This window comes from Tripterygium wilfordii, chromosome 19 (assembly GCF_013401445.1).
Source record: "Tripterygium wilfordii isolate XIE 37 chromosome 19, ASM1340144v1, whole genome shotgun sequence".
NCBI classification, from domain to species: Eukaryota; Viridiplantae; Streptophyta; class Magnoliopsida; order Celastrales; family Celastraceae; genus Tripterygium; species Tripterygium wilfordii.
The window spans coordinates 1,612,104-1,634,996 of record NC_052250.1 but is presented as its reverse complement, the minus strand read 5'-3'; the positions used below and the strand labels follow the sequence as shown (position 1 = coordinate 1,634,996).

General features: G+C 36.5%; 5 protein-coding genes across 5 annotated transcripts; 4 read left to right on the top strand and 1 right to left on the bottom strand.

The window, feature by feature from the left end:
* The first annotated feature begins 718 nt into the window (after positions 1–718).
* Positions 719–3,392, top strand: LOC119984932. The gene is made up of 4 exons (XM_038829052.1): positions 719–1,137; positions 1,636–1,810; positions 2,564–2,657; positions 2,789–3,392. Exons 1-4 carry the CDS (start codon positions 782–784, stop codon positions 3,160–3,162), a joined length of 999 nt encoding a protein of 332 aa, XP_038684980.1. The 5' UTR covers positions 719–781; the 3' UTR covers positions 3,163–3,392.
* Positions 3,393–4,008: 616 nt separating this feature from the next.
* Positions 4,009–6,558, top strand: LOC119985924 (organelle RRM domain-containing protein 2, mitochondrial-like). The gene is made up of 4 exons (XM_038830403.1): positions 4,009–4,257; positions 5,828–5,896; positions 5,970–6,076; positions 6,205–6,558. Exons 1-4 carry the CDS (start codon positions 4,098–4,100, stop codon positions 6,325–6,327), a joined length of 459 nt encoding a protein of 152 aa, XP_038686331.1. The 5' UTR covers positions 4,009–4,097; the 3' UTR covers positions 6,328–6,558.
* A 2,156-nt stretch (positions 6,559–8,714) lies between these two features.
* Positions 8,715–9,714, top strand: LOC119986229 (mitochondrial pyruvate carrier 4-like). Its single transcript, XM_038830796.1, has 5 exons — positions 8,715–8,870; positions 8,965–9,063; positions 9,138–9,190; positions 9,280–9,353; positions 9,455–9,714. Exons 1-5 carry the CDS (start codon positions 8,759–8,761, stop codon positions 9,498–9,500), a joined length of 384 nt encoding a protein of 127 aa, XP_038686724.1. The 5' UTR covers positions 8,715–8,758; the 3' UTR covers positions 9,501–9,714.
* Positions 9,715–10,109: 395 nt separating this feature from the next.
* On the bottom strand, positions 10,110–12,893 carry LOC119986235 (organic cation/carnitine transporter 4-like). The gene is made up of 2 exons (XM_038830804.1): positions 12,400–12,893; positions 10,110–11,394 (listed from the first exon to the last, which is right to left on the bottom strand). The coding sequence occupies exons 1-2, from the start codon at positions 12,887–12,889 to the stop codon at positions 10,214–10,216; spliced, it is 1,671 nt and encodes a 556-aa protein (XP_038686732.1). The 5' UTR covers positions 12,890–12,893; the 3' UTR covers positions 10,110–10,213.
* A 6,862-nt stretch (positions 12,894–19,755) lies between these two features.
* On the top strand, positions 19,756–22,549 carry LOC119985272 (organic cation/carnitine transporter 4-like). The gene is made up of 2 exons (XM_038829520.1): positions 19,756–20,220; positions 21,185–22,549. Exons 1-2 carry the CDS (start codon positions 19,821–19,823, stop codon positions 22,351–22,353), a joined length of 1,569 nt encoding a protein of 522 aa, XP_038685448.1. The 5' UTR covers positions 19,756–19,820; the 3' UTR covers positions 22,354–22,549.
* The last annotated feature ends 344 nt before the right edge of the window (positions 22,550–22,893 follow it).

Here is a 22,893-nt window from a genome sequence, read left to right as displayed (position 1 = left end):
TTCGATTCTAACTACAAACATAATTCTTGAGATATTTCAAAAAAAAAAAGTAATAATCAAATAAATTACATCTTATTATTAACTATCTTTTTTTAAAAAAAAAACGGGAGGAGGATTCGAATCTTGGTCGTTAGGGTGATACATGTCATATTTACCACTCTAAGTGGTAGCTCAAGTGTTATTATTAAGTATTAACCATGCTTTAAAATTCAAAATTTAAAATTTTCATAATAAATATCTATTTAAATGATTGATTTTTTTAAAGATTTTTTAATTAAACTATCCATTTAAAAAAAAAACAAATTGGCATTTTAAAAAATAATAATAATAAACAACACCACTTATCCATTCCGCACCGTACCATATAAGTGCTCCACCGCCTCTCCGACTGTTCCCTCCTTATCGGGGGCAAAAGAGTACTTTTCATCCCTCACCTATTGGTCGAGTTTCATTTTTGTCCCTTAGCTTTTTTTTTTCCCTTTTTCGTCCCCCAACTATGGAAAAGTACCATGTTTATCCCTCGAATAAATCCGGCCATTGAAAAATCCTACGTGGCATCATATTGTTCGTCAGATCTGGTTTTTCCCAACCTCAATCTCACTTAAAAGGACGAAAATGATACTTTTCAATAGTTGAGGGATGCAAATGAGAGAAAAAAAAGCTTAGGGACAAAAATGAAACTCACCCCATAGTTGAGGGACGAAAAGTATCTTTTTGCCCCTTATCGGGAGACCCGAAGTTTCAACAGAGAGCGAATCGCAAAATTTACGCCAAACAAAAAATGGGAGGAGGAGCGGCGATGAGGTCGGCGGCGAAAGCCGCTGGGGTAGGATTGGTGAACAGCGGTATTCGCGGTGGCTTTACCAAAGTACCGCCGGCGGAGCAGAACGTGCTCAACGTGTCTCGTCCAGTCTCCGTGATTTCATCCTCTCAGGGGAACAAGGGTTCTGTTGATATTGAATCCGTCCAGAGGCCGTCGTGGGAGCTCGATGACTGGGAGTTTGCCGGCGGTGAGGAGGATCTGACGATGGGGACTGTCGTTGACCCTGAGCCAATGGCTAGGGTTGTGTTCGGAGGTGCGCCGAGCATGAATGAGGCCAAGGAGGCAACGAATGAATTGAAGGATGCTCTGGAGGAGTGAGATTCTCCCTCGAAGTTTCGTTCTTTATTCTAAATTAATATATTTTATGACTGCGCTTGTGATTATGTTGATTGTTCTGCGTACAGTTTAGTTCATTATGGTTTATTGTGACGGATTGAGTCGATGATGATGAATTGTGCAAAGATTTTGGCAAAATATAATTGTTCTTACACGGTTTTGACATCAGTTTAATTGTTTACGTCATCAGAAATCTCGTGTTGATTTATCTCTCAAGTTTTCCGTGATTCAGATTAGGTTCATCCAGATCTTTTTTTATTTGTCACCCCGGTGTTCTCTTTGATATGAAGTTATGACTGATGTGTTTGAGTACATCACATTTGTCTCTCATATCGTCTCAAATGATCAAATATCTTGTGCAATGAGCTTGCGGGCTTTTAGTTTTATATTGTTGATTGGTTTCCGCATTTGTTGTTTTGAGTTCTAAACTTTTGATTGATAATACTATATCCTTGGTTGACGATGGCCTTTTTTAGGGTGTATCTGTCATCTCCCAATGCTACTGGGTGCAAGGATTTAGTTGAAGTTGGTCGGGTGTCTGTGCCTTTGCTTACCGACTCTGGATATGTGGAGAATGAAAGCCGTATAGTCAGTGGCACAAGACATGCTGTCCGGGCATTTAAAATGCTCAGTGAAAGCCCTGCAGCACAGGTTCTGACTTACCGTCCTTTACATTAAGTAGTTATGTCCATATCAGAGTGTCTAGATGCTAAAATGTTTCAGGAAAAAGATATATTGGTTGCTTGTGATGCATGATGGTTTTTCCAGACACTGAAATTTATAGGACGTGCAAATGTAGGTTTACCATTGTGTTTGTTAGATTCTTAGAATATCATGCTCGTACATACCTATGCAGAATCTTGATACCTTAATGAATTCATAAGTGCTTTTAATGGGATCCCTGGGGTATTCACTGCATAAAGGCTGCTGATATAATGGAGTTGTCGTAGGTTCTTATTTACCTACTGAAGTTTGGTCATATCTTTGAGGAACTGGGAAGAGAGTTTAGCCGAGTTCTGAATTGTCATATAAATCTCTAGCAGTCTTGTTAATACAATATTTTTTGAAAGTTAAAAGATAACTTTATTGAAAGCACCGAGAAGGCGTCAAAATCAAAAGACAACCCCCTCCCCCCACAACAAAGAAAAAAAAACCCACCCCAGGCACGTGATAGAGTTTCCTGTGGAGAAAGTCGAATTGTCATGTACAGTTCCATTATACCTGAACTCATTACAGGTGATCTTTTTCAAATTCGCTTATGTGGTTATTGATAATGATAATTATATTGGCTATGGGCACATCTCTTGAGTAGTAGATGACTTCAATCCCAGTTTTTAAGAGATGATGTATCTATTTTATTTTATAATTAAAAAAAAGTAATATCCAATATTCATTTGTTTCCAGTCTGTTGTTACTTCACTTGCGTGCGACCCAAATGTCTGGAATGCTGTCGTGCAAAACAAAGCTCTTGTTGATTTTCTCCATGCTCAGAAATCCAGTAAGAAATTTTTTACTGTTTTCAGTTTTTGTTCCATGCTCTAATCTGTACCTTCTACATCTCTTTAGCCAATTAGCTGTGGCTGGCTTCTTCCCTATATGGATTTTTAATCTAGAAGAAACATGGCACAGGTTCTGGTTGTCAAGATCAGGTATCTCCAATGAAGTTCGAAGAATTATCTGAGAATGCATTCATGACTGTTAATGGAAGCCAAGCTGGAAAAACCCCATTATCCAACAATGCAATTCATGACTCTGATAATGCAAGCCAAGCTGGAAACTCTGGATCTGGGTTTGAGGATTTTATACAGAATATCAAGCATACTGTGGTTGACATGGTGACTAACGTGTCTGTTTTCTTTAATAATATCTTTGGTTCACCTCCGGCAGAGAATCTTTCTGCAAATGCTGATAGCAAGTCATCCTCCATTGACAAGACCTTGGGAGCATCATTGATGGGGCTGGCTATGATGGTTATAATGGTGGTTCTGGTCAAGCGCGCTTAAGAGTTCTTCTCTTTTGTAGCCCACCCATAAATTTGCCGAGCTTACAACTTTTCCAATATGTTTTTATTTTTTGTTCAATATGTTCAGTGAATAATGAGTGTGTTGAAAATGCTAAGACTAGTTCTGTTGTAATAATCTGCAAATAAGTAGATTATTGTGCATGTGTATGGATGCTTGTGTATGTATATATTCATTTGGCACAGATTGTATTGATCTGTATTACTGTTTGATTTCTCAGCGCAAGAAATCCACTCATATCCAGCAATGAAGGAATTCTGTGACACAGCTTGCTCCACCACCACATCAAGGATCAAGTTAAACCCTAGTACAAACCTTAAAAGACTACAAAAGCCTCATCTTCTCTGCTCATGACAAATCAGTTGGAGTATGAAATCAATCATGGGTTCAATGCCCATTCAACGGCATTTAATTGCCAAGCATCAAGAAAAAAAAACGACTAAAAAAGATTTGCCCCATTAACCAAACAATTAGGATCATTCACCTGGCAACTGCAGGTATCTCGAAAGGAGCATCATTGACTGAGTTACTCCTTGTAAATGCGGGAGGTGACGAGTTCAACTATGTACGTCCAGTATGAACAAACTGGATTGGCAACCTGAGTTTCGAATTGGGCCAATAGTCCTATCTTGTATTGGAATTTGGCCACCTACATATGTTACATAGCCCAAATTGAATGATGGGCTGGGCTTTTCAAAATGGGATCTCTTGTGGAGATAAACTGACAAGGTAAGCAAAGACTCAATTTTTGGGCTTTTAGACCCACAAATGTTTGAACTAAAATGGGCCAGAAAATCTATATATATCCATTAAGGAGGAATTCAAATGTCATCTCCATCTCCCTTGCATAAAAATTCTCGACAATTCGTGTTTTATGGTCTCCGTAGGGTTTTGCTTAAACCCTTCATCGAACTAATATGGCTTTGAGATCCGCGGCGGCGTTGGTGTCCGGTCCACGTGGCTTGTGTCGGCTCTTCTCAACGTCTCCGATCTCATCTTTCATCCCTCCTTCGATAGCGTCTACAGAGACTCCGAAACGGGAGATGGCTGAGCCCAGCACTAATCTCTTCGTCTCCGGTGCGTCTATTTACTCCAACTGCTCTTCGCTCTTTCTGATTTCCTTTTTTCTACTTATTCCGTTTATAAGTTTGTTATGATGCCGTTGTAATTGTGATTGGTTTGATTGGTCACTTGGTTGTCGTGTGAATTGAGAATGAATGGATGAAATGCACGATTTATGCATTCTGAACGCGATTCATTGATTCTGTTACGATTTTATTACTTTCTTTGAGTTCTTAGTTTTATATGCTGTGTGATTCATTTCTCTTGACGAAATTTGGGTCATTTTTAGGACTTTAATTGAAAATTAATGGTCTTTTCTTCATTATGGACATTGGCTCCCTAGTTTTTCTGGTTGAGGTTTGAGACATTATTGATTGTACGCTAGGCTTTCACCTCTTCTAATATACCCAGTTGGTTTATCAGTTTAATTTGAGAGATTAAGGTTCTTAACAAGCATTTAGTTCTGGTTATAACATAGCCATTCCTTGTCTGGGATTAGATCATCTGGAATTGCAAGAATGGTGTAATTTGATATGGAATTGAATTTTCAATGAATTGACCTCCAAAATTAACTTTTGAGGAAAAAGGGAAGTTGCCTCTATTGGGATCAGGTCATCCAAGGTATTCCATAATTTACTATGGAATGTATAATTTCTCAATGAGTTGATGTCAAATTAATTTTTGAAACAAAATGGAATATGCCTATGAAGCCATGGTGTGAATGTCAGGACTTCTTCATTTATGTTAAGCTCTAGAAAGAGTAAAGCCCCAGTTACTGAAATTTCCTTAAATTTTGATCGTGTGAGAGGGGCATGTAGTTGATAGCTGACTTTGTTTTCACTTTCAATAGTTATATATCCCTTTAGATTCTTTTCAGCTGTGAGCCTCTCTTTTTTTAATCTCTTGTCTGCGTCTCTCGTCGTAATTGTTTTCCTCATCCCTGCCTTATTGTCGAAGTATCTCATACAAATAATTGCTCAAAATAATTGAGATATCTACTTGCTATGTTCTTTGCATTTGCGAGATTTGAGATTCCATGGTAGAGGTTAAATGCTGCTCTTGCTACACCTACACTCTTCTTTTTTTATCCATTATTATCTGTCGGTTAATATTTCCAAATGAAGATGCAAGAAATGCTGTTATTTCAATGGTGATCACTTCTTTATTTTATGCTTCTATATTTATTTAACTCAAGATGGTTAAAAAAATTTAGAGCTTGATTTATTTTGCTGCAGTTAGAACCTTATGAGATTTTTTTATTTCCTTTTGGACTTGATGTTCTTTGCAAAACTATTTGGGAGCTGTGTTGATACTTGTCTGAAGAGAGATGGTAGTAGTAAGAAATGGATCTTTTCTTTTCCTGCACAAGAGGATGTTTGTTTTTATTGTGTTCTTGATATGTTAATCACAGATTCCTGTTACTAAAATGGGTTACATAACTTACATTCTCGGCGAGTTCTGTTTTTTTATTATCATTGTAATTTCCTATAGTTAGAGCTTCGATGTGATATGCCAACATGATGGAATCGCTAGTTTACTCATTTCTTTTTGCTGTAATTCATATTCTTTATCAAATTTGCTTCAGGGCTTAGTAAACGGACCACTACAGAAGGACTTCGCGAAGCCTTTTCAAAGTTTGGTGAAGTGGTTCAAGGTTTGTCATTCTTCCTTATTATTGCTTTAAATTTCCTTCAGCGAAACTGTTAACCATCGACCTTTCTTTGCAGCAAGAGTAGTGACTGATAGGGTCAATGGATACTCTAAGGGGTTTGGTTTTGTAAGATATGCCACTTTAGAAGATGCTGCGGAAGGCATAAAAGGCATGGATGGAAAGGTGAGTGGCATTAGCACAAAACAAAATTCGGCTAGCGCCTAGCAAAGATTATTATTCTTCAAATTACTTCCTGTTCCATCCATGTATTATTTGTTCTTTCTTTGACATTCTTTTTGCATGTTTTTCAGTTTCTGGACGGTTGGGTGATATTCGCAGAGTATGCAAGACCCAGGCCAACAACCCCTCCACCGGAGAATAATACGTACTCCCCATATGGTAATAACATGTCTAATCCATATGGACGCCAATAATCTCCAATGATTTCACTGGACCCCCAGCTTATATTTTATTGTACTTGCACTACTCGACACAACTTTATAAGCTGCTGCTTAATTATTTGTTGTCCAATGAATGATTCGTTTGTGTTCATTGATCCAATGATCTGTAACCTGAAAAACAGGTTTGTTGAACCTTTAAACAGTGGTGCAAAAACTGTATTGTATTCTCTACATCATTGATCAACAACATAGTCTGTTCTTTATGAAGCTTCTTATAATGTTTTACAGCCCCCTTTGAAGGGATTACATTTTGTGAGTTTTGTAGATGATGTTTTTTTATGGATACTGCCCCACGGCCACAGGCAACTAGTCCCAGAACCAGCATCCCTGGCTACCCTTGCTTCTCAATATGTTAAAGTGGCTTAGCACTGATTCAATCGAGACTCTTCTTTCATTTTTCGAGGGCTATTTACTAGCAAGGGACAAATAATAAATGCCTTTAAGTTATAGCACCTTTAATTTTAAGGACCCTTAATTTTCCCTAAAATCCATGGCTGTGACTGGATTCTGGGCCTTGTTGAACTGGACTCATTGATGGGCCGGCTTCTTGTATGAGAGCCCATATTTCAAATTCATAACTAGTGGGTCTTTGTCTTGGTATTCAACTTATAACATAATTTATTTACAACATGACTTAATTTTAGCCTTTTAAAAAAAAAAATGTAAAATGACATATTAATACCACTTTTAAAACTGTTGGACATCTAGATCCACTTCAAAAAACTTTATCCCTCATAAATCCATTTTTATTTTTTATAATATTTAAATCATTTAAATTTTATCTTATTCCTTTTTTACCCTTTTTAAAGAGGATTAGATCTAATATAGTTTTCTCTCTTGTTATATGCTACATCTCTCTTATCTCACTACATCTTCTCTCTCTACTACATCTATCTCTTATCACAATAACTTTCTCTCTCCTACTGCATCTCTATCTCATCACAACAACTTTCTGTCTCCTATTGAATCTCTCTCTTTACTACGTCTTTCTCTCTTTCTCATCTCTTTTTATGGCTATCGTTTTGGTCCAAATATGACTGGGCATTATGCGTCTCTATGAGGGGAGTCTAATGGTGATGGTGGTATTACAAATTATTGTCGAAATCGATCGGATCTGAAGTTTTTTATCCAAATTATAACACTGGCCGACCAATGTTACTGTTTTGAAACCGTAACATTGGTAACACTAGGCGATCAATGTTACTATTTGAAATAGTAACATTGACCGAACAATGTTACTATTTTAAAACGGCCATATCCGATGATCGTTTTGGCCCATACATGACTGGGCATTGTGCGTCTCAGTGAGGGGATTCTAATGGTAGTGGTGGTATGGCGAACCGTCGCTAAAATCGACCGGATCTGAAGTTTTTTCAAAATAGTAACACTGGCCGACCAATGTTACTGTTTTGAATTAGTAACATTGGTAACACTGACCAACCAATGTTTTTGTTTTGAAACAGTAACATTGACCAATGTTACTGTTTTAAAATGGCCAAATCCGATGGCCGTTTTGGGCCGTACCTGACTGGGCATTGTGTGCTTCAATGAGGGGAGTCCAACTGTGATGGTGGTATGGAGAACCGCCACTGAAATCGATCGGATCTGAAGTTTTTTTTCCAAATAATAACATTGGGCGACCAATGTTATTGTTTTGAAACAGTAACATTGGCCGAGATGGATTTGATTACCAGAAGATGTCTTCCCCGATTTCCAAATCGTAGCAATAAAGCAAATCCCATCTCGGCTCTCGAGATGCTCTCTTGTTTATCCTTTATTTCTTTATGTGTTTTTATCTTCTTGTTTTTTTTTTTACTTTCTTGGAAGGATAATGTTGTTTTTCTAGCTAATTCTCACTTATTTTGTTCGGAAATCGAAAACCCTAGAATGTCTGGTTCTGTCTGTGAATTTTTGCATTCAGATCTACGAAGTTACCACGTTTTTGAGGTTTATGTGGTTTGAATTTTGTTTTGTTTGGTGTGTTGGCAGCTTGAATTTGGAGGTCGAATGGATGTTGGCGGTAGTAGTGGTGGTAATGGGGGCCAGCGTAGAATTTCAAAGTTGTTATGAGAGAGATGCAATAGGAGAGAGAAAGTTATTGTGATAAGAGAAGAGAAGTGTAGTTGTGGGAGGAAGATAAGGATAAAAAAGTAATTAGCATATTAGTGGTACCTTAGAGGGATAAAGTTTTTTGGACTGGACCTAAGTGTCCAAAAGTTTCACAAGTGGTACCGGCCTGGAATTTTCCCAAAAAAAAAACAGTAGAAATTGTAATGTGTTACAGTCAAACACTCAATCTATACACGTCATTATAAGTAAAAACCCTGTTAGAAAATTCATAAATTGATTCATCATGGAGAGGTTGAATGTCAACTACTCTCTCTGTTCTTTGTTCCTGATTTAAATGCTTACAGACAGAGTGAAAAATCCTGAATTCAAGCCAAAGATCCCATTAATTCCCATGGCTGCTCCAAAGCTCCAAGCCCTTTGGAACCATCCTGCTGGCCCTAAAACCAGTTTGTTATCTCTTTCTCTCTCTCTGATCTATATTTTGTCTATTAATCTCTGTTTATTACTACTACAACATGAATACATGATACTCTGATGCAGTTTTCTTCTGGGCACCAACTTTTAAATGGGGTATCACCATAGCTAATGTTGCTGACTTCTCTAAACCATCTCAAGAGATTTCCTATCCTCAACAATTCGGTATACATCGTATTTTGTCACCTTAAATCATGTTTAATGTTTTGCTATTACCTCAACTATGTATGATTATGCAGCTATTGCTTGTACCGGACTCATTTTTTCGCGCTACAGCACGGTGATTAATCCGGTATGAAACTAACTAATTATGATTATATATGTAGTTGGTATTTGATTGAACTAACTAGATCTTCTGTTTTCTTTCTTGACATTTTGTAGAAAAATTTGAATCTGTTTGGTAATAGCATTGCAATGTCTTCAACTGCTGTTTATCAGATAACGCGCAAAATCAAGTAACTAAGCTTGAATCTAATTATGTTTTTCTGTATCTTGAACCATCATTAAAATATATTGTAATCACTAATCACAAACACCTCTTTTGTGCATTTTTCAGGGATGATTGTTTCTCTGAAGAAGAAGTTGCTGTAATCAATCAGTGAACACAGAAGTTGCTGTAATCCACTGTGTGTATGTGTGTTTTTCTACTTGTTTTTGATGCTTTTTTTGTCAAAAAATTGAGAATAAAATTCTTACCTCTGAAGAATATGAATGAGTGAACACAGAAATTGCTGTAATCTACTGTCTATGACTCTGAGTGTTTTTCTAGTTGTTTTTGATGCTTTTTTTGTAAAAAAAATTGAGACTTCTGAAGAATATGAATTGAGTGAACAATGGATTGCTGTAATCCACTGTGTCTATGTAAGGATGGCAAAACTCTATCTGGTCCGAATGATCGAATTTGTCAGACCCAAATTAAATCAAGTTTGAACATTAGTTATATGTCCGAAATCTGGGTCCAAACACAAAATTTTTGTTTGGTTTAAAATAGGGTTAGGGTCCAAGCATAGAAATCTTGTCTTATTTACTTGTTCGGACCCTAACCCGAATTATATTATTGTCTAATTTAGTTGTCCGGATTTAAACCAATAAGGGTTTAATAAACGTTCAAAATCCAATCTGGATTAGAGTACAGAAATGTAAATATTACGTAGACACATGTTGCTCGACCTAGAACCAAATTGTTACCACCCCTAGTTTTTTTTATGTCCTTTTGTCATTGAGAATAAAATTCTTATTATGAAGGAGAGAACAATTACATGGTCACTCTAACAAAAGGACGAGTAGGGAAATTTTGGATGAACTTATTACATCTTCACACACCCCCCCAGTTACCTTCCCCATCCTCCATTCCGGCCATGGTATCGTACAATGGCCGGTTTAGTGTCTCCGGTAGGTAAAATGCTAACACCCCTCCGAGAATCCCACATAGAGCAAACACCAAAAACGGCAAGCCACCGCCCAAAACCACCACGAATGGTGCCAATATCGCTCCCATTTGCGCCGCCTGTGTTGCACAACCAAGCGCTGCATTTCTCACAACGGTAGGAAACAGCTCTGTTGTGTATATAAACAGCAAGTTATAAGTCCCTGCCATCCCAAATATCCCCATAACCCCACAAAACATCCTCACTACTTTCCAAATCCCAACACTCCCAATCATCATCCCAATCAAACAGAACACCCCACTAAACCACAATGTCCCTATTGCCAATGGTTTCCTCCCAAACTTGTCTAACAAAACTGCTGTGATCGCAAACGCGGGCATTTCCGCTACTGCATTGAGCAGGACATTAAGGTATAGATTGGTTTCGAGATTGACAACGTTCAAGCTAAGGCCATAGTACACAACGGAGCATAAGAAGTTGATTGCCACCGCCAAAAGTAGGCGAATTCTAGTCGTTGGAGACCTTATAACATCAATTAAAGAGCCTGTTATAGCTTCTATGGTATCCAATTCTTCTTTGAAACTCTGTTGCTGAGTTATGCTAGTGTTGTTTGTTTCCTCATCGAGTGCTAGCATAACTCCTTCAGGAAGGTGATTCCCATTAGTTTTAGCGATTTTCCGCATTAGTTCCATAGCATCACTGGTTCTCCCTCGAATGAGGTACCACCGGGGGGACTCAGCGACAAAAGGGAGAACAATGAAAAGAAACAGAAGTGAAGGTATCGAGGTCGCAATGTAGAGCTCTCTCCACGAATGAAAACTGTAGGCAATGCCAGAAAGTAAAGCAATTCCTGTAGAGAAAAAGTAGAATGTGGACATGCCTGCAACGCCACGTTTCGTTGGTCCTACTGGCTCCGTGGCAAGCACAAAGGCGCAGAGGCCAACGCCACCGGTGCTGAAGCCTGTGAGGATACGGAGTAGGAGATATACCCAGTAAGTTGGAGAAAATGCAGTTAAGCAACCAAATAAGGCATTCAAGATGCAGACTACTGTTAGGGAGCCTTTTCTTCCTAGTCTGGTGTCCGATAGATGCCCAAAAACTCCTGCACCTGAACAAGTTAAGGAAAGAGTACTTCTTAGTCCTCATCTTAGCCATGTATTCAGTATGTAACATTACTTTCACAGTTTTACTTTTTTCCTTTCTTAATTACTGTTGATTAGGTTTCTGTATGCATAATTATATACCAACAAACGAGTCACATATATAGATTAGTTCTCCTATGAGATCTTAATTTTTAGGGCTCAAAATATTTTTTAAATTTAGGAAAAAAATATATATTTGTATTTTCATCAGTCTTACGAACACAACACAATGATATTTTGTAGTTTGAAAAAAAAAAGAAAAGAGAAGGCAATCACTTTTAAGTCTCATACTTTTGACGAAGTCAGAGTGAAGGCCATGAAGTCTATAACGATGGGTTGGTGGGCTTGGTTAAAACTTAAAATGGTGGATTACATCGTTGGGGGGTTGTTCACTCTAGGAAGTATACCATAAAGCAACACAAAAAGATAACAGAAAGAAAATATAAACTATGCACAAAAGAAAGAAAGAAGAAGATATATTTTCTATGCATTATTAGATTACCATTTACACAATTGGATTTAAATTTTAAAGTGGGTTTTCTTCTCACGTGTGAACCGGACAATCCAACGCCCCAATACACTTGGAAATTCAAAAACCCGTTAAGGGGTAATGCCCAAAACGTACGACTCAACTACTCAACGGATACCCATATTTGCGAAATTCAAATAAAGATGGTTTTATAAATTGTGGCCATGAAACACATGTAAAACATGACAATTGATAATGGCAATTGCCAAAGCAAGCCTAATCATCACACACACCCAACTTGGTACGTTTCCACATTCTATATATACATACATAATAAATAGTCCACCAACTCTGATCAAGTAATAAATAATTAAACATATATATCCACTGGCAGTCTGGCTGTCTGGCACACATGGAAAGATAACCAACAATTAAATAATAATAAAAACGTAATCTTAGGAATTTAATTTAATTATACCAAACGAGGCGCAGAACAACTCACCGATCATGCAGCCGCCGAAGAAGGCGGCCTGAACAAGACCAACCTTATACTTCTCACCGCAAACCAACCCCCACTGGGCCACTGTGGAGCTTCCGGGGCCTCCGGTCCACTCCCACGAGCCCGGTTCAAGCCTACAAACGCTTCTCTCCCTCTCGTCGCAGCCCGAAAGGCTAAAGCAGCGCCAATCGGGCTCACGGTCGGCGAAAATCATGACCATCGTATGAAAGGCCTCCAGGGCCCACGCCAGGCTGGTTAGGACAAAGTGACGGAGCTGCCACCATCCGAATTCGCCGCAGTATCTCTGGAGCATGTCGTCGATGCATAGCTTCTCAATCACGGATTTTGGGTCGGGTTTGTCGGGTGGGGCGAGCAAAGGTGACTGGAGCTCACCCGGATTGGATGATAAGGTGCCTGAAGCCATGTTTTTGACACAAACAAAAAAAACCCTCTCTAGACTTCTCCTCCCATGAAGACCTTGCGGCTGTCGCATAGGACAATCCTTTTATATATAGAGGCGGAATTCTTACATAAGAGTTTAATACAAAGATGTAAAATAAGGGTGAGTGTATATTTATATTTATATTATTGATTTAAAATATGTAAGACTTCAAATAATGAATCACATTTATTATCTCATTCATTCACATCATTAAAAATTGATCATTAGTTTACATCTTTATATTAGACTCTGAAGTAAGAATTCCTTCCCACATATATATATATATATATATATATATATATATATATATATATATATATATATATATATATTTGTCTGTTTGTGTGTGGGTGGGTGGGTTCATATGGGATGGGACTGGGAAAATAAAAATGCAATGAAGGGTCCTGTCGTGTGGAGACGTGGATGTGATTAATTTGATAGGAGATATGACTAAAAGATGGGTTTTAGACTATTAGTAGGTATTTGGACTAAAGCCACTAAAATCATATCGTAGCTGTTTTTGTTTTTACTTAAACTGATGTAACTTTTATGAGTTTTTTTTTTTTTTTTTACTAATATAGCACCCTGAATATAATTATATATCAATATAGTGTCGGATTTCAATTTTTTACCAATCTAGTATTTCAATTTTCATGTCACTATCAATCGTGTGATTAGTGTTGTGTTCTTACAATCACGTCAGTGACAATGATATGATAGTTTTTTTACTCAATTAGTCATTGGGTATCGTAGTGACATGATTAGTGAAAACACAACAATGATGCTACTGGAAGTGATGTGATAAAAAAATATACAACAATCTGAATTGCATAACAATCACGCTATTATCATTGATATGATTGTAAAAACACAATACTAATCACGTCATTAGTAGTGCGGTGAAGTGATAGAATAATAAAAAAATTTGAAATGCATTGTTAAATTGGTATATAATTATATTCATGGTGCTAAATTGGTAAAAAGAAAAACTCCAATTTTATCTTAAACTCCATATGTTAGGTTTTTTATTACTTAAATTAGATATAGATTTTATGGCATATATAGTTATATACTTTTCTTGAGCGAATAATCCTCAATTAGACCACATTTTTATTATTTTATTTTTAAAATAAGTCTCACTTTTTCTTGAAGAAATTGTAGATTCCCAATCCAACCATGTAATCAACAATTTTAAGCAAGCCCACCAAAATCCATCATCTTAGGCTTCATGGCCTACACTTTGACTTCATCAAGAGTGTATATCTTAAAAGTAATTGCATTTTCTACCTTTTCTACTTAAAAGTGAATGATTTTTTCGACCTTTTCTGCTTAATAGTGATTGATTTTTCTTGTGTTATGACTTATGAGACATGTCGGTTTTAGGCAACCCTATTCACAACTAGTAATGAAGCATTCACCAGCCTAGTACATTTATGCATTGGATCTCTTATGGTAAAAATCTGCTTAGAACTATATCCACACACACACACACACATATACAGAGACCCAACCAGCAGTAACTAAGAAAAAAAATAAAAAATGTAAAAGTAATGTTACATATTGAATCCATGTTTAATGAATCCGAATTGATCATGTAATGGCCATGAAATTCAGTTAAGAGGAGGACTAATAAGTACTCTTTCCCTAACTTGTTCAGGTGCAGGAGTTTTTGGGCATCTATCAGACACCAAACTAGGAAGAAAATTAAAAATATATTAATATATCAATATAATGTTGGCTTTCAATTTTTTACCAATCTAGTGCTTCATGACATTGTCAATCGAGTGATTAGTGTTGTGTTCTTACAATCACGTCAGTGACAATGACGTGATAATTTTTTTGCTCAATCAATCACTGGGCACTCGCAGTGACATGATTAGTGAAAACACAACAATAATGCCACTGGAAGTGATGTGATAAAAAAATATACAACAATCTGAATTGCATAACAATCACGCTGTTGTTATTGGCATGATTGTAAAAACACAACACTAATCATGTCATTGGTAATGCCGTGAAGTGATAGATTAGTAAAAAAAAAAATTTGAAATGCATCGTTAAATTGGTATATAATTATATTCATGGTGCTAAATTGGTAAAAAAAAAACCCTAATTTTTATCTTAAACTCCATATGTTAGGTTTTTTTATTACTTAAATTAGATATAGATTTTATGTTTTCAATTTGAACAAAAACAGACCAAATGAGCAAGATTTGATGGTGAAATTGTGTATGTTATCAACATTGAATTAGATCTTGATCGAAAACTTTTGTTTGACAGTAGCGAGTTTCATTTCAATAGGTCGACCGTCCAAAAAGGTGATTGTTGTTTTACTATAGAATTATATACATTTTTATGTTATGCCATGCTCATCATCTCCAAATTGATACGAAAATATTAACAAAAAAACAATAATACGAAGCTATTATTGCAAGATCATAACAACAAAAACCAAGAGAAGTAGTAATCTAATTATTTCATTTGTTGTGGATTGCTCTAACTGAAAAAATAAAGTATGTATGTGTCAAAATTAAGTGAAAATAACAGTGTTACTAAAATCAGACCGTGTTGACCAGTTGGACCATAAAACAAGTGAATTGATCACAAAGCTGACACGGTTCTGTCAAAAATATCAATTATGCAAGTGACCCGAAAAAAAAATCAGTCAAACTGGATGGTTTTTCATAAAAACCATTGAACCGTGCCCAAAAAAAGGAATGGTTTTTCAAAGTATTTTTGAATTATGAATTATATATTAATAATTTATAATGTGAAACTTGATTTCCATATGTATTAAGTGTATTGGGTTTATATTAAATATGTGATTTGAACATGATTTTTTAAGTTCTTAATTTTTTATGGATGATCATATAATAATATTATTATGTTATTTATTTTTAATATTAATTTTTTAAAATTTTTAATTAAACATACAGTTCGATCAATGATTCACTGGTTGAACCAAGGTTGATGTCCGCCATCATTTTATAAACATTGAAAAATAAGGCAACAGGGGATTTGACAAGTTGCGTCAAATGTACCATCGAAGATTCAGGGGATATGCTTTGAATGTCTGTAGTGAGGGACCCCACTTTTTTGGAAGTTAAGACTTTAGAGAGTTTGTTGCAGTTGGGCATTGTCTAATTTCTATAAAGACAACAAAGAATGCCCAAAAGTCACTCTCTCAAGTTTATCTGGAAACCAAGAAAGCAAATAAAGAAGTTTGGAATTTTGGATGTAATGTTGATGTGACGATACATAATACGTCAAAAAATAGTTTATATACTAATTTCCTTTCCACCTTCTTTTGGTGGATGGTTATCAACCATACACACACATAATAGATATACATAAATTCTTAAATACAGGTGTCCGCATAAGAAAATTCCTTATATATAAACATAAATTCTCAAATACGGATGTTTGTAACTTAATAATTTGAGCACTTCACTTTTTAAGTGTTTTTAAAAGTGAAATGATAAGTGAGGTCACTACTTTGGGTCTCACATATAATTTGTGGGTACTCCCATAAGAGGATTCTTGATATATAGAAATATGTATATATTTATTTATATGTATACTTTATAATGCCTATTTGTGTTTGTGTAAAGATTGTGAGGCCACAATTTTAGGTACTTTCAAATACTTTTCATGTTGTATATACCTTTATTATTAATGAGGGTGTGGTTTCCTAGTGCTCAATCGAAAGAGAGTGGATGAAAATTTTAATCGGAAAACAGAAATAAAGGTCTATTTTTTTTTATTATTTTTACTTTTTATAGACAAGTGATAATGAAATATGTCAACCCATAATCTATGAGGCTCCAATTGATGAGGAGAATAAATAAGAGGATTGAATTATATTGAACTAAAATAGTTCAATCTCAACAATGACGGGTCTAGAAAATAGATTGAGAGGAGCTTAGTGTTATTGATTCTTAAATTAAAAGTGATTAATAATAATATTTATATGCCAACCAAAATAAATTTTTTTTTAAAAAAATCTTGTAGTCTATTGTCGCAGTGCCTCTACCTGACTATTTTTTTCAATAACATGGGATTCATCCTGCTGTCCACCGCATAACTAATTGATAAACTCTGGATCATATGCAAGACCCCACAACCCCCATGGACCAGTTGAGACTCAGTACGAGAAACAAACAGAGGGTGACATATGCAGACGATGGGTTGAGTAAAGGTCCATCTCGTAAATTGCGATGTTGTATAAAACACTGGATGGCATAAGACCAAAGCCTTGGCATTATTGTTAGCCCAAAGCATTAGCATTACCATTATTTTCCAAGCCCTAATATCTCTATCAATTGTTCAAAAGGCATGTGTCTTTCTTTTGCTTATCAAAAAAATATGTTAAATTTCTTTTTCTTTCTCTGGAATTGGGATATCTTTGTCCGCAAGGTCACAAGAGGGTATGGGCTGGGAGCCTGGGCCAATACAGCCCAAAACCACAAGATGATGAGGATGTAATATGGGCTGGGTGCCTGGGCCAATACCTAGGGGTGAGCTCCTGAGCCAAATCTGGTTCCGCCACGGAATTTTTTTAAGGGTTATTTATAACTCTTTGAAATGATATCATAGATGATGTGGAGGAAAATATTGAAGGTACGCAAATGCTAAGCTGAGGAGGTTATTCCTCTGTATGAAATAGAGACAACACAGTTTCAACCGATGTCCTGGGCAGTTCCAACGGCTCCAATGTCAAAAGAGGTAGCGGTTCAAACAGTAGTTATTGTAGGAGGTTATCAAGAGAGACAAATCAACCGGTACAACCGCACCCAACTTGCATAACCGCACCGAGCCTCCGATGCACTATAAATGCATGTATCATTCAGACATTTGGGAGAGACTCACTCACTTCTTGAATAAAAGATTAGACATTCCGTGGACTAAGCAAGTTGTCAAATCACGTATACCCTTATGTATTTGTTATTATTTTATTATTTCTTTCTTTCTACATTAATTTTACTTTCGGTGTAAGAATTGCATGATAATAGATAAAATATTCATATTGTCTCATAAAATAACTGAAAATGTTAATATAAACACATATTAAAGTTAATGAAAACTAAAGACCATCTACAAGATGAGCTAATATCTATCGAAGTTGTGCCCGATGAGATTTAAAAAACAAAAAATAATTTATTATTGAATTTAAATCGACTTTCTCAGCAAATTCAATTCTCTTATTTATCAAGCTTACCAATCGAGTGGACTGACTTTGTGTGACTATATGAACTCAAGGCTCCAAGAACTGGTTTATGAGCTGGAAATGATTTAGCACCGTCCTGATCAGGGATTTCGGGGGTCTGGTTTAATTGTTTTTACAGCAGACCCTACTTAAGTAAAAATGAGGCAGTTAAGATTTTTTTAAAAAATTTGATAAATTTATAAATGTGTTTTGATCGGGTTTACGAATCCAACGATATATATATTTTTTTTCTCAAACAAAAATAAAATTCATAACAAGATAGACATAAAATGTTTCGGATTTACATTCAACGGTCCATACATTTCATATATTTTTTCGATTTGATTTTTATTTGGGACAAAAAAAATATGTCATTAGATTTGTAAACTTGATCCAAACACGTCCGTAATTTTTTTAAAAAAATAATAAAATTGATGGCTTTACAATCATTACAGCGGATCTGCTGCTGTAAAAAATATACAGCAGGTCCCAGCCACCCAGCATGGCACGCAATCCAAATCATTTAATTATATTGTTTAGTAATTAAGTTTTAAAATTTTAATGATCACTACTCGAGGAAACCAAAGCGGAACCATTAATGCTTGGTTTCTTTACCCAAACGCAAGTCACGTGTTAGTCATGAATGGAATGGTGAATAAAGATAATGATCGGTGTCACGTGCCATGTCATTGAGATCTGAGAGCTAGATATCATAACTATCTACTTTCTAAAATGTTTTAAAAACTGGATTATTTTGTTCTTAACTGTATTTTCTATTTAAAAAAAAAAAAAGGGCTGGCCCTAATTCGGTCCTTGTCATAATTGATCATGTATCGATAGAGGCCACAAACAATCTACAAAGAGGGGAGAGAGAATGATAATCATGATTGTTCTCAACACAGAGTCAGAGCACTTGCAATGATGTTATTTTGTCTGGACCAACAAATATGTATGGGGTTTTGTGTTTTGTTGATGTGGCATACATAGATGGAATCCTCCAAAAATTCTCTCTCTTCAATCCCAAGGGTCATATATTTAATTATCTATCCATATCTATATAATACTATATGATGGAAATTGAGAGAAAGTGTACTCACAATTTTGTGAAGCCAGCTAGGCGATTTGATTGTTTTTATACATGTCAGGTGGAAAATATTTTTAAGAAAAATAAATCATGATTGGGCTGATCAATTGAATGTGTAATCTCAAAGTCAAGCACTGTATTAATTCTTATTTTTTTGATATTCTTATTCTTATATCTTTTTTTTTTGGTCAGTTACTGGGACTGAACTGGAGCCACGACAATGACGTACGTTTGAATGATGGCCCTGCTTCAATAATTCTTGTTTGTAATAATTAGCTAGTGTGAACATCAAAATTCTACGGTTGTAAATTTACGACACTCACCAACAGTAATAGAAATTATAACACCAAATAAACTGGTGAACAATTGTACAGCGCGTAACGTGAGTATTACACTAGTTTAATAATGTTTGATTTGAGGGATCCCATAATATCATAGTCTACTTGCCCACACAACAACAACTAAAATACAAGAAAATTCACATCCACGTCTAAACACGTACTACAAGTTCCTAGATTGCATATACATATATATATATATATATATATATATTTCCTTTCCCATTTTATTAATTATACGAACCACATAGTCAACTCACCCACTCAACTATTTATTCACTTTCATTTCATGGGAGGAGGAGAAGTCTAGAGAGAAAGAGAGAGAGAGGGTATTTTATATTTGAGTTAGAAAAGATGTCGGCTTCCATCTTATCATCCGGTCGGGGTGAGCTCCGGTCACCTTTACTCGCCCCACCACCAGACAATATTAAGAAGCTATGCATGGAGGACATGCTCAAGAAACATTGCGGCGAATTCGGGCGGTGGCAGCTCCGGCACTTTGTCCTAACCAACCTGGCGTGGGCACTGGAGGCCTTTCACACGATGGTCGTGATTTTCGCGGACCGTGAGCCCGATTGGCGCTGTTTGGCCGGCTGCGACGAGAGGGAGAAGAGTGTTTGTGGGCTTGAACCGGGCTCGTGGGAGTGGATCGGAGGCCCCGGAAGCTCAACAGTGGCACAGTGGGGGTTGGTTTGTGGGGAGAAGTATAAGGTTGGGCTTGTTCAGGCCGCCTTCTTCGTTGGCTGCATGGTCGGTGAGTTGTTCTGTGCCTTGTTTGGTACAATTGAATTAAATTTCTAGGCTAATATTTTTTTATTACTCTATTTAATTTTTGGTCAACTTTCCATGTCTGCGAAGGGGTTGGTGTGTGTAAGTAATCAGTTACAGTATTTATTATCTACAAAGTGGGCAGTACACTTTTTGTTCATTGAAATGTTGTCACTTTTTAACTCAGCCACTAAATGTTTGTTTATACGTTCCAACTTGAAAACGTAAGATTAAAAATTGTTTCAAATTTGCATTCACGGACATATTTTTCATGTTCGGATAGATTTTTTGTTTTGATATTTTATGTCACATTAACAGTTTGACTATCCAAATAGTTGAAAAATATATTCGAATATAGATATTGAAACAAATTTTTTACTTTTGATTTCTTAGTTGGAACGTTTGAAATTCGATGACCAAGTTAGACCTATCAACTATTTTAATGGCTAAAAATTGTATTACCCCTCTACAAAGTCAAGTCATGATTGTTATAATTAATTTAGTGTAGAACAGAAGAAAATCATAGGTGTTAAAAAGTTTAATTTTCCCCCTTTTGTGCACAGTTTATATTTTATTTATGTTACTATCTTTTATGTTGACTTATGGCATACTTTTCTTGAGCGAATAATCCTCAATTAGACCACATTTTTATTTTTTTATTTTTAAAATTTGTCTTACTTTTTCTTTAATAAATTGTTATTGAAACTAACTGAAGCATTCACCAACCATAGTACATTTATACATTGGATCTCCTATGGTAAAATTGTGCTTAGAACTATATCAATATATATATATATATATATATATATATATATATATATATATATATATATATATATATATATATATATATATATATATATATCTGTCTCTGTGTGTGTGTGTGTGTCGTGGCCATGAATTTCAGTTAAGAGGAGGATTAATAAGTATTCTTTCCCTAACTTGTTCAGGTGCAGGAGTTTTTGGGCATCTGTCAGACACCAAACTAGGAAGAAAAGGCTCCCTAACAGTAGTTTGCATCTTGAATGCCTTGTTTGGTTTCTCAACTGCATTTTCTCAAACTTACTGGGAATATCTCCTCCTCCGTATCCTAACTGGCTTCAGCACCGGTGGCATTGGCCTCTGCGCCTTTGTGCTCGCCACAGAGCCAATAGGAACAACGAAACGCGGCACTGTAGGCATGTCCACATTCTACTTTTTCTCTACAGGAATCGCATCACTTTCTGGCATTGCCTATATTTTTCAGTCGTGGCGAGAGCTCTACATTGCGACATCCATACCTTCACTTTTGTTTCTCTTCCTTGTTCTCCCTTTTATCTCTGAGTCCCCCCGATGGTACCTCATTCGAGGGAGAACTAGTGATGCTATGGATCTAATGCAAACAATCGCTAAAGCTAATGGGAATCACCTTCCTGATGGAGTTATGCTAGCACTCGACGATGAAACAATCAACACTAGCATAACCCATCAACAGAATTTCAAAGAAGAATTGGATAGCAGAGAAGCTATAACAGGCTCTTTAATTGATGTTATAAGGTCTCCAATGACTAGAAGTCGCCTACTATTGGCGGTGGCAATCAACTTCTTATGCACCATTGTGTACTACGGGATTAGCTTGAACGTTGTCAATCTCGAAACCAATCTATACCTTAATGTACTGCTCAATGCAGTAGCGGAAATGCCTGCATTTGCGATCACAGCAGTTTTATTAGACAAGTTTGGTAGGAAGCCATTGGCAATAGGGACAATGTGGTTTAGTGGGGTGTTTTGTTTGATTGGGATGATGATTAGGAGTGTTGGGATTTGGAAAGTAGTGAGGATGTTTTGTGGGGTTATGGGGATATTTGGGATGGCAGGAACTTATAACTTGCTGACTGTATACACGACAGAGCTGTTTCCGACCATGGTGAGAGGTGCAGCGCTTGGTTGTGTAGCACAGGCGGCGCAAACGGGAGCGATATTGGCACCATTTGTGGTGGTTTTGGGGGGTGGCTTGCCGTTTTTGGTGTTTGCTATATGTGGGATTCTCGGAGGAGTGTTAGCGTTTTACCTACCGGAGACACTAAACCGGCCATTGTACGATACCATGGCCGGAATGGAGGATGGGGAAGGTAAGTAGCTTACTGGGGGGGTGTGTGAAGTGCTGGTTCACTTGCATCTTTCACTATGTTTAACTTTATGTTTGTAAGTGAACTTGCATTTATATCTATTATGTCCATGTGTTAGAAGGGCAATTTATTCTTTGATGTATTTGTCTAGGTCTACCCTCATCTTGATCCAGTTGTTTTTGAATGAAAAAAAGTTTGAAAGAGGAAGAAAACTCTAGAATCTGTTCTAATAGATTGAGCTTGTTTCTATTAATTTGTTGTTAGTTGTTACTTTCATCTGCAATCATCAGTGGTATCGGAGCAGGTTGAAAACATGAATTTGTCAAGAGGTTCAAAAATGGCTTTCTCAAATGACAAGATGCAAGTCATACCTTTGTTCAATGGAGAAGACTACAACGTGTGAAAGGTCAAGATGCGAACGTTCCTATGTTTGAACCGCTATGAAGTATTGTGACTCGGGGAGACACAGAACCTGAGGATGAAAGTACCCTATGCAACAGTGAAGAAGAGGGCCAAGCCCATGCTTTCGCACATGATATCAGCAGTTGCTG

Excerpts from the sequence above, each read along its gene's own strand:
- LOC119984932 (XM_038829052.1), top strand. The coding sequence starts at position 782 with ATGGGAGGAGGAGCGGCGATGAGGTCGGCGGCGAAAGCCGCTGGGGTA. Across the intron at positions 1,138-1,635 it reads TTGAAGGATGCTCTGGAGGA|GGTGTATCTGTCATCTCCCA; the intron begins GTGAGATTCTCC and ends GGCCTTTTTTAG. Across the intron at positions 1,811-2,563 it reads GTGAAAGCCCTGCAGCACAG|TCTGTTGTTACTTCACTTGC; the intron begins GTTCTGACTTAC and ends ATTTGTTTCCAG.
- LOC119985924 (XM_038830403.1), top strand. The coding sequence starts at position 4,098 with ATGGCTTTGAGATCCGCGGCGGCGTTGGTGTCCGGTCCACGTGGCTTG. Across the intron at positions 4,258-5,827 it reads CACTAATCTCTTCGTCTCCG|GGCTTAGTAAACGGACCACT; the intron begins GTGCGTCTATTT and ends AATTTGCTTCAG. Across the intron at positions 5,897-5,969 it reads GTTTGGTGAAGTGGTTCAAG|CAAGAGTAGTGACTGATAGG; the intron begins GTTTGTCATTCT and ends CTTTCTTTGCAG.
- LOC119986229 (XM_038830796.1), top strand. The coding sequence starts at position 8,759 with ATGCTTACAGACAGAGTGAAAAATCCTGAATTCAAGCCAAAGATCCCA. Across the intron at positions 8,871-8,964 it reads TCCTGCTGGCCCTAAAACCA|TTTTCTTCTGGGCACCAACT; the intron begins GTTTGTTATCTC and ends ACTCTGATGCAG. Across the intron at positions 9,354-9,454 it reads CAGATAACGCGCAAAATCAA|GGATGATTGTTTCTCTGAAG; the intron begins GTAACTAAGCTT and ends TGCATTTTTCAG.
- LOC119986235 (XM_038830804.1), bottom strand. The coding sequence starts at position 12,889 with ATGCGACAGCCGCAAGGTCTTCATGGGAGGAGAAGTCTAGAGAGGGTT. Across the intron at positions 11,395-12,399 it reads CTTCGGCGGCTGCATGATCG|GTGCAGGAGTTTTTGGGCAT; the intron begins GTGAGTTGTTCT and ends TAACTTGTTCAG.
- LOC119985272 (XM_038829520.1), top strand. The coding sequence starts at position 19,821 with ATGTCGGCTTCCATCTTATCATCCGGTCGGGGTGAGCTCCGGTCACCT. Across the intron at positions 20,221-21,184 it reads CTTCGTTGGCTGCATGGTCG|GTGCAGGAGTTTTTGGGCAT; the intron begins GTGAGTTGTTCT and ends TAACTTGTTCAG.